The sequence below is a fragment of the Tachysurus vachellii genome, chromosome 12 (genome assembly GCF_030014155.1).
Source record: "Tachysurus vachellii isolate PV-2020 chromosome 12, HZAU_Pvac_v1, whole genome shotgun sequence".
NCBI lineage: Eukaryota > Metazoa > Chordata > Actinopteri > Siluriformes > Bagridae > Tachysurus > Tachysurus vachellii.
Genome location: NC_083471.1, coordinates 13,474,718 through 13,485,507, shown reverse-complemented (window position 1 = coordinate 13,485,507; position 10,790 = coordinate 13,474,718). Strand labels below are relative to the sequence as shown.

Sequence of the window (10,790 nt, the reverse complement as noted above, 5' to 3'; positions counted from 1 at the left end):
GTGCTGTTTGTGGATGATTTAATCATTAACGTTTTAGAGAAATCACGCAAGCAAGAGCGCTGAACATCTGTCACATTAAAGCAACATCACACTCACAATCATGCTTTCAGTATTCATCATATTCAGTAATTCAATCCAATTTATTTGTATAGCGCTTTTAACACTTTCCCATTGTCTCAAAGCAGCTTTACAGAAATATGGAAACAGAAGAGAGAGAAAAGGAAATAAGTATAGAAGAAGAAAAATGGATAAAAATAAATAAATGAATATATACAATTAAAGTTTAAAATTAATTTTAAAAAAGATTATCTTAAAATTTAAAATACTATATATCTATCCCTATCCCTAATGAGCAAGCCGGAGGCGACGGCGGCAAGGAAAATCTCCCTGAGATGATATTGAGAGTAGTGCTGGGCGATATGGCCGAAAACTATCACGATATCAGTGATTCCTATCGGACAATATCGATAATTATTGAACTGGAAAACTCAAATAATTATAATGTAAACATAAGTCTAAAGTCACAGTGAACACTTAACAATTATCTCTTAACATTTAAAGTGCAAAATGAAAGAAAATGTAAGAAATGCTTAATAAAGTGTAATAAAATAGTGCAAATGTTAAATATAAACATAGAGAAACCTGAGAATTTAGTGCAAGTTTAGTGCTAGGAAGTTCACTACTGTAGCTGTTCACCTTCTGGTGAATAAAGTGTTTTAAAATATGTGCAGTGTTTTTAAACATAAATAAAACTGAGGTAGACGGAGATACATCTGTAATATAAAAAACAAACCCGATACAGTACAGTCTTACAGTACTATACGTTCTACAGTACCTGCAGAAATATGAAAAAGTAACAAGTTATTCTTACTCTAATCATACTTGAAGTTGAACTATTCAAGTATATTTTTGTAAACTTATAATTAGGGCTGTAGCTATTGAATATTTTAGTAATCAAGTATTCTACCAAAAATTTCATCGATAATCAAGTAATCTGATCAAATGTATTTTTGCTTAATTAAAGAGCAATATTAAATATACAAGAGAAAAGAAAAGACGGGACTCTTAAAATGAATAACTAACTGGTTTCCTTTTTTAGAAAAATGAACTTTTATTTTTTAAATGCATAGTATGCAATGCATACAACAATATTTTCTATCAAAAATAAACATTTAGATATTACCCGTTGTTTCTGTCTGTACTTGTACTGTGAACAATGACAAAAAGTTGACTGAAAAGAATGAAGTACATTTAAGTGCCAAACATTATGGGCTTTAAATGAACTCTTTTCTGAGATGAAAAAACAAAAAAATAAATTATTTTCAAATTACTTTTTTAAAGTATCAAAACTAAGGCATACATTAAAATAAATAGTAATAATAATACAAAAATACTGCCTTTAAGTCATGCAACTTAACTTTCAGAACTAAAAGATTCTAAATCTACAGCTCAGGCATAACATAAACCTTTACTGTCTAATTTGGAATGCTTTGTGGTAATTAAGAGGCAAAAAACATGGACAGGAACTTGGACCTAGAGGCCATGCAGGCTTCGATACATACATACATACATACAGTGATACCTCGAGATACGAGTTTAATTCGTTCCGTGACCTTGCTCGTATCTCAAAGCAATTTTCCCCATTTAAATTAATTGACATCCCTTTAATCCGTTCCAGCTCGCAAAATTCCACTCCAGTTGTTTTGTTTGTGTTTTGAATATGAAAAATGTACAGTACCTGTATTTATAAATATTGTATAAAAACATACAGTAATAAAAGAGAATGTTAAAAAAATAAACTGGTTTTACTTTACGGAAGATGCGCACGGAGGTTGAGGGAGGAGTAAACAGGCGGAGGAGTTAGAAGGAATTACACTTTCACTTTCGTTCACTTACTCGCACTCTTAATGTTACTTTACACTTAAATGGAACTTAACTAAACTTCATTTAGAGCGGGGAGAGCAGCAACTAGAAAATAGAATAAACCCCCATATAACAGAACCATTAATCATGCATAGAGTTAAAAATAGGAAAGGAAAATAATAAATGGATGAATAAATAATTAAATAATTAGAGAGAGAGAGGGAGAGCGAGAGAAACATATGTGGAGATTTATGACGTAAACTGGTACAACGAACACGGGTTCCGGCATGGTGGAGTCGGGGTTGGCGGAGGGAGTTTATACCACGGCAGCAGCGAAGCGCTAGAGCGGCTCTATGAATGGGAATTTAAATGGTCGGGTAATATGGATGTCATAACCGGATTGGTGCATGTCGTGGACAGCTGATTAACAGCTGATGCATGCTTGACGACGTGGCCTGCCAGAACTAACGCGATGCTTGATTTCTTTTAACTGAACTTAATTTCTGTTTTCTTTACATTAATTTGCTTCATCGCTTTTCTCTTCACTTGTTTTTGCCTTTTTTGTCACTCTTTCCTCACTAACATCTGCCGGTCGTTTTAATAAAAACCTGTCCGGTCGGCATATCGGATGCGGTGTAGTCGCACAAGTAAAATTTTTTAACGGATCCAACGCTCAAAATGGATCCGAAAATTATGGCTCCGCAGATGGTCGGCACCTCACGCAGCGCCTTTGCGGCTCTCCATAGGAAATGAATGACTTTCGGTTTATCGGCCGTCGTTTGCCGTGTGCAGTGGAAAGGCGGCTTTAACCGAGTGAGACGCGGGAAACAGAGCACACGTGGTTGTTGGGGATCTTTGTCTCGGCGGCGGCGGCTCGGATGTTCGTATCTCAAAAATTTGCTCGTATCTCAAGCCAAAAATATGGTCGAATCTCAAAAAATTTGTATGTCAAAGCACTCGTATCTCGAGGTATCACTGTATATATATATATATATATATATATATATATATATATATATATATATATATATATATATATATAAATATAAATCAGAATATAAAAGTCTCTCTCAACGTGTGTGTGCTTTAAAAGTCTTTAAAGGAGCATGTGATTGCAATGAAGAAAGGTAAACATATAAACATGCTCAGAACTGAGGCTTGTCCTGCGCTTTGAAGCAATGTTTCCTGTTGCAGAAAACAGATTGATTGTGTCCCAAACCTTGGACATTTTCTGTCGTTTTCTTGTTTGTTTCTTCTCTTTGCTCATTGACATTGTTATCGCGCCCTTCCATTTTGCAGCCCGCACACGACCGCGCCCTCAAATCAAAAGACCGTTAACTCCTCACGTCTCCTTCCGCTTTTACGTAAGCGCGTTGTCTCTCTCTCTCTCTCTCACACACACACACACACACACACACACACGCGCGCGCAACAAAATAATTGCACAAGAACGTGACGTGAGCTTTAAAAGGAATTAAAAGAGGCTTCGAGGCAGAGGAATTTGCCTCGAATAATTTTTGTAATCGAGTTACTCGAGGAATCGTTTCAGCCCTGGTTATAATATCCAAACAACTGCCGTACTGGCGTTGTCGCGGCTCATTTTCTGCTTATCAGTTGCCGGTTACTGAAGAGGAATCCAGCACCAGCACGAGACAACGATACGGAGCAACCAAACCTGATACTGTTACATGATTGGCTGTTAGACTGTCACTCCCCAAGTTGCTAGGTTACCAGAGAGCGGGCTCCTTTGTTAATGCAACCAAACTTGCTTCGCAACCTCTGTTTTCTTCCGACGAAGAATAAAAAATACCGAACGTTTTATCAAGCACATTTTCTATCGCGATACATATCGTTATCGTTTTATCGCCCAGCCCTACTTGAGAGGAACCAGGCCCAGAAGGGAACCCATCCTCATTTCTGTGACACTAGACAGTAAATAATGTAAATATAAATAATGTCCTTTCTACAACAGTTTACAATAGTGCAACTGAGAGCTACTAATGGGTCACTGTAAACTCTGAGTTCAGCACAGACCTGATTGCTGATAAAGACCAGACCATACAGCTGGCTGAAAAAACATTGGTTCTCCGGGTGGCTTCCTACGCAACACTCCCCTGAGACAATGGCTGACCATGCAGATCAATGCCTGGCAAGGTGACCACTGGGAGACAAATTGTTAGGTATGACTAGTAAGAGAGTTATGATGGAATGGTGTTGATGGTATTTGCTCACAGAATGAGGATTGTTGCTCATTACCTAAGGAACTTCCTTTACAATACACTTGAATGAAATCTTGAAACACTTTCATACCTTTGGAACACACAGCTCATCTTTCTCTTTCAGGGAATTTGTATCTGTTCCTGTGCACGTTCTCCATAATGTGTGTATGGGCTTCCTCCAAATTTTCAAATCTCAGCACCTTCAAAAGAGCAGAGGAAATATGCTTTGGAGGGGAAAAAAGTGAAAAGATGTGTGATGCGGTCACATGCCCGAGATTCGGGCACTGAAGATGCTGATATTTGAAGTTACTCAAACAAATTTAAAAAAAAAACCCAGGCAAACACACAAGATGGTTCTGACAAAAGATATGTTTCACACAAAAACACAAGATTACATTTATAATTACATTTACTTACAATTTTTTCAAAATTGGGTTGAGGTTATCACTCACACTCAGTGTATAAGATACAGTGTTATATTCACTCACACTCATAGTGTATAAGATACAGTGCTATATATTAACTCACACTCATAGTGTATAAGATACAGAGCTACATTCACTCACAGTGTATAAGATACAGAGCTATATTCACTCACACTCATAGTGTATAATATAAAGTGCTGTATTCACTCACTCATAGTGTATAAGAAACAGTGCTATATTCACTCACACTCATAGTGTATAAGATCCAGTGCTATATTCCCTTACACTGTGGCTGTTATCTGGGATTCATTCAGCCTGAGTGGTGTTAAGGCTCAAGGCTGAGTTCTTCCACCCAAACTTTGGCAAACCATGTGTTTATGGACCAAAAAATGTTAAACTTATTCATTAATAATCAATATATTATTTATTGTCTATACAGCATAAAAACTTTATATATCACATCAATAACTTTATTGCACCTTGTCGAGAAACCGCATGATTTTAGCATGACTTTTAGTACTGACACTGGGGAGTCTTTCCAAAAAAAAAAAATTATTTTAGTTTTGTTAAACTGGACAGCTGAAACTGAAAAAAGGCATATAATTGTTTAATCTTCAGTTGCCAAGTGTGGGTGAGTCTGTGACCATAATTGCCTCAGATTCCTCTTCCTCGCTGAAATAAGTCTTTCCAATCTAGTCTTCTGCTGTTGTAGAACATCCATTTATTTTTTTTGTGCATGCTGAGATCATGCTGAGGTTTTCTGCTATGTTTAAGGGTGTTTATACAGGTTGCTATAACCTTTCTGGCAGCTCAACATAAAATTAAATTATTTAGAATCAGACTGAAAACTGAGCAAAGTAACATTTCAGCTTATGTTTCTGTGAAGAACATGATTTATGCTACAAACATGTTTAATAAATGTTTAATAGTGACTATACGATTAATTGCTTATATCATACAAAACCAAATGACGCTTGATCTAGTAGATGATCTAGTAGAAAACACACACACACACACACACGTATGTTTATACATTGTGGTGTATAAAGGTATTGTCGTCGTTCAACCACCAGGTTTTGTCCTGTAAGAACAAAAATTAGGTGTGGCACAAAAGTTACAAATTGTTCATCTTTCACTGAAATGTAGATATTGTTATCTTGGCAATAAAGACCATTCTGATTCTGATTCTAAATAGTCCTGCTACTTTACGGTATCGTGATTGGATAAAGAGAATGTTTGTCAAATAAACAGCCAATCATCGACCGAATTGCGCTCAGTGGGTGGTTCATCTTCCACTGGTGTTTACATCTAGGCACAGAGAACTTTGTTGATTGTCAACATGTCTGCCTCCATAGTGAGAGCTACTGTAAAGGCGGTTAGCAGGAGAAAGATTTTATCACCAAGAGCTGCTTTGACCCTGGTAAGTGTTTCTTCACTATATTTATATATGGTGGTAGCAGAACTTCATGGTCGAGAGAGAGTGAGTAAACCTACGTAAAGATAAGCACGGTATAGCTAGCAAGGTTAGCAAGGTTACCTAACTAGCCGCAACCGGCTAACGTTCCAGCAGTTTCTTGGGAATGCTAACATGTAACAATATCAGCGAACTGTTTCTTAGTCAAATCAAATGCAATAAAAATTTGATTTCATTTTGCGAAAGAAGTCATTCTATCTAGTTAGGTAGTTTGTATAATCGTGACCTTAGCTCCTTGACGTCAAGGGTGGGTTGTTGTCAAGGAGCTACAAGAGGAGATTTGTGAGATTAAACCGTCAGTTTTGACCACGTTTAAAGGATGCGAAATGTAAAGTCTATAACTGAATCTGTTGGTGGAAAGTTTAGAGAAACAAAGAAAAAAAAAAAAACAATGCTAACATTAAAGTGTGTGCTGTGGCATAAATATCACATCACACCGCCCTGACGTTCATTATTTTCATATAACTGCATGGTCTGGAGTGTGTTTATTATCTATTATTATTATAACAGTGTAAGATAATTTTTAATGTGGACAGTTTATTGCATATGTCACCTTAAAAGCACTCCAGATTGTTCACAACCTTCTACTGCTTTTATATTTTTTTAACTAGCATAAAAAAAGAGCCAGAGTTGTCATAAAAATATCAGGAGTCACAGAAAAGCCACATGTCTGAAGCCACATGTCTGAAAACAGGACATACAGATAATAATAATAAAAAAAAAAAACTAGACAAAAAGTGAAAAAAGTGTACATGTGTGTATTGTGTATATAAGAAAAACTGTACAAATATATTGGCTGGATCGAAGTTGTAATCAACTTTGCATCCTGTGATACAGTGATAGTTAATATTACTCTGACTCTGACCTCCTGCTTTCATTGATCGTTGTCCTGCCTGCTGAGGAAAATTAATCTGGACATGAAGATCCATGAAATATTTGGAGACAGTTACAAGATGCCTACTGGAAATGTCCATTTAAAAAAAAAAAAAAGTAGCTTAATTAATTTAGTTGTATGACACCAGAGTTCTATATGATGTCTAGCACTAGTTCTCATACACCTGCTGCATAATAGATTTTTATTTTAATTATTAATTTTTTTATATCAATTGATGAAAATTTATCTTTCTCTTCAGACGCCTTCGGCTGTGAACAAAATCAAGCTCCTGTTAGACAATAAACCAGAATATGTAAGTAGACTTATTGAGATTATTGACTGATGTCTGAGCTGCTCTTTTTTTAATTTATTTATTGCTGGAATTATGTAAAATGGTGTAATTACCTTACCTGTCTAGATTGGGCTGAAAGTTGGTGTCCGGACCAGAGGATGCAACGGCCTCACGTACACACTCGACTACACCAAGGAGAAGGACAATTCAGATGAGGAGGTGTTACAGGACGGTGAGTGATGAGCTGTGCTTGTGCTGTACAGAACTGTACAAGTGTGGGAAGGGGATTTGGGGCAAATGTGGCATTTTTTGCCTTTATGTTTCATTATATTTGCATTATTTTTTTGGAGAATGCTAGTTACATAAAGTGATTTGAATACAAAGACAGAAGCTTGTCGGGACATGTCTCTGGGGAGTTGAGAGTAAAGGTCAGCTGCTGATAGTGGTTGGTTGTAGGAATCATCAAAAATGCTCACACTCATGTAGTGAATATTGATTACCTTTTCAAGGTAGTGATCTTGAATAACCCCAACAACAGCTCTGTCTTATGACCAGCAGCATTAGGATCCTGTAACTAGAGCTGCAGGTGGTTTGATTAGATATCAATACATTTGATGCTACAAGGATGTCCAGAAGAAACGTTCGGTTACATCACAGTTGAATTCAGATACACAACCATATACAGCACGATATGTAGTGAAATGCTTTTTTACTGTCTGTATTATAAAATTTGAATTAAATAAAAAGGTATATAATATATATATGTATGTATATATATATAGATAGATAGATAGATAGATAGATAGATAGAGAGAGAGAATGTTAAAAAATATCTAGTTATAAATATGGGTCAGTGGCATGACATTTATGAGTAAAGTGCAAATGTAGTGCATTATAGGTACTATATGTATGTACTATACAAATACAAAGTTGAGGTAATGAATGTTGTGCAGAACAGACCAGAAAATCCTGTGTGGTGTTCTGGTTGAGGGACCAAATGTCCTGTGGGAAACGACCCCTAATTCACTCTGAGTTTCCCTTCAGGGAGAAAATTCACTTTCCTGACCACAACAGAGAGAAGAGTATGTAGTTCAGAAGGATGAGGTCCTTTACTGCTGCATTTAAGCAGATCATCATGGAGAGTTTGTCTCTCTAAATGTGTGGGAAAAGTAGCAAGCTCAATCAGGGAGAGATGTCGAGATTTTTTTTTGTTTATTAAGAAAAAAACCCCACAGAGACAAGAAAACCAATATGTGAGATAAAAGCCCTCTAGTGCAGAGCAGCCTGGCTGAGGAGCATTTACTCAACCACAACTTCATCTAAACAAACAGTGCTTCTGCAGGACTTTAGAGAGAGATTATTGCCTTTAACTTCAGAATATATCAAATAAAATAAAACTTTTGTTTAACTATATTTAACTTAGGCGTTTTGTTTATAAAAATGAGGAATTGAATTTCCAGTAACTTCCTGTCAGTGCATTTTTTTAAAGTTATTTATTTCCACCAAACTATTGTGTTGGTATTGATTCTATTGGTGGAAAACCAAGTGCCGTCTTACCACCTCACATGCTGAGACTCATCACACTGCCCTCGTTTCACCTGTAGCACATGATATCCTGTACCTCTGTTCATAATAATTGTGTTTTTTGTTTGTTTTTGTTTGTTTTTGTTTCCAGGTGTGAGAATTTTCATTGAGAAGAAGGCCCAGCTGACTTTGTTGGGCACTGAGATGGATTTTGTCGAGACTAAACTCTCCAGCGAGTTTGTGTTTAACAACCCCAACATCAAGGGAACATGTGGCTGTGGGGAGAGCTTCAATATTTAAACAACTTCCAGTCATGTATACTTTCCAGTGTACATCACACTCCCATTCCCCAGTCAGAGACAGAACCACTATTTGGATAAAGACTCTGACACGAGAGAGAAGTGGATGCTTTGGAGATCAGCTCCTTGTGCTGCACCTAACTGAACATGATCATCACCACTGTTTAGTGACAAGAATTTAACTTGGTTTGTGGTTTCTTATATTTAGAATATAATGTAAAAGATAAATGATGTACAATATGGGTCAGTATTTATTTTACAGAAAATTAAGAATGCATCCCCTCATTCACTTTGTCTTTTTTCTTGATGCAGATTTGCCTGTTTATATGCCAGTACATTCATATGTACACAAATTTATGTGCGTGAGAGAGTGCTTGAGTGTTTGCATGCACGTAAAAGTGTATGTGCGTGAGAGTGTATGTGAATATGCTTGTGAGAGAGAACGTGTGAGTTGTTGAGAAAGAGATGGAAGGCTTCCACTAAACATATGCCATGCATAATTCTGTGTGTGTGTGTGTGTGTGTGTGTGTGTGTGTGTGTGTGTGTGTGTGTGTGTGTGTGTGTGTGTGTGTGTGTGTGTGTGTGTGTGTGTGTGTGTGTGTGTGTGTGTGTGTGTGTGTGTGTGTTTCTTTAAAATTGCTTAGAGATGCAGCATAGCATGAGAAACCTCTCTGCACCGAGAGATAATGGTGTATATTTATGAGAACCAGACATGTGAGAAATCAGTCATTATGAAGTGTAAGACTCAGATTTTAGAAAAGTGTCCTTGATGCTCATCAGTCTATAAAGTCTGTATGTGAGAGAGAAAAAGTACACACAAAAAAACTGTCTTTTAACGCACAATAAAGCTGATATACATAAAAATGCATTGATGCTTGGTTTCTTATCTCACGCCTATAAGAAGGTTTTCATTTTCTTTATAGAATTAAAATGTAGTTTTGATAAAGTGACTAATAGTTATAGGAAAGCTGTGAAGAAAGAATCATCACATCAAACTCTTTGAGGAATAAACAAAGAAGTGGCTTCTCTTTTAGTATTTTGAAGTACAAACTTTCAGCTTGTTTCAATATTTGAACAAAGTACAAAGTAGTTTGTAAGACTTGCTAGGTTGTTGAGTAATAGAAAAATGGGGCCGTCTAGCTAAAAAAAAAATGAGCCGTGAAATTTTCAGATCAGATTTCAGATCAGCTGTGGTGGATGAAGTAACCCAAAAGTCTCCATACATTTAACAAGACTTTTTATCAAGGTGAGAGACACAAATCTGTTCAGACTTTTAGATTTGTTAAATTTTTTGAAAAGATTTCCCATTTTTCAAGATTTCTAGCACAACCTGTACTGAGGAATGATCCTTAAATGAATGTATAGATATTGTACATTATACCATATATATTCAGACAAAATATGTAATCAAGTGAAAGTAAAGAAGAAAGAAAGTAAAACAGTAAATGAGTGTACTGATTAAATGAAATTAAATAATGTCACATTCTCGTGAAAAATCTGATCTATCTGAAATCTACAACTTTGCTCGAAAAATGTCATTCAATCTCCATTGTTTATTTGCTGCCAATAGTTTGTAGACACCTGACCATCAGACCAATATGTACTTGCTGTACATCCCACATCCACTTGTCAGTGATACCTATCCAGAAGTTGTTGAAGCATGGCTGTGTGGAGTTGTGTTCAAGAGCATTAGTGAGATCAGGAATAGATGTTGCAAGACTGAGGAGGTCTGGGATTCAGTCTGTGTTCCAGTTCATCATAAAGGTTTGAATACCGGACAGATGCAAAAAGCATTTCACTGCCTGTCGTACTCTGTATGT

General features: G+C 36.4%; 1 protein-coding gene across 1 annotated transcript; it reads left to right on the top strand.

Moving 5' to 3' along the window:
- Positions 1-5,784: 5,784 nt before the first annotated feature.
- Positions 5,785-9,838, top strand: isca1 (iron-sulfur cluster assembly 1). The gene is made up of 4 exons (XM_060883064.1): positions 5,785-5,927; positions 7,115-7,168; positions 7,274-7,379; positions 8,823-9,838. Exons 1-4 carry the CDS (start codon positions 5,847-5,849, stop codon positions 8,969-8,971), a joined length of 390 nt encoding a protein of 129 aa, XP_060739047.1. The 5' UTR covers positions 5,785-5,846; the 3' UTR covers positions 8,972-9,838.
- The last annotated feature ends 952 nt before the right edge of the window (positions 9,839-10,790 follow it).

Coding starts and splice junctions, on each gene's coding strand:
- isca1 (XM_060883064.1), top strand. CDS start 5,847: ATGTCTGCCTCCATAGTGAGAGCTACTGTAAAGGCGGTTAGCAGGAGA. Junction 5,928..7,114: donor CAAGAGCTGCTTTGACCCTG/GTAAGTGTTTCT, acceptor CTTTCTCTTCAG/ACGCCTTCGGCTGTGAACAA. Junction 7,380..8,822: donor TGAGGAGGTGTTACAGGACG/GTGAGTGATGAG, acceptor TTTTGTTTCCAG/GTGTGAGAATTTTCATTGAG.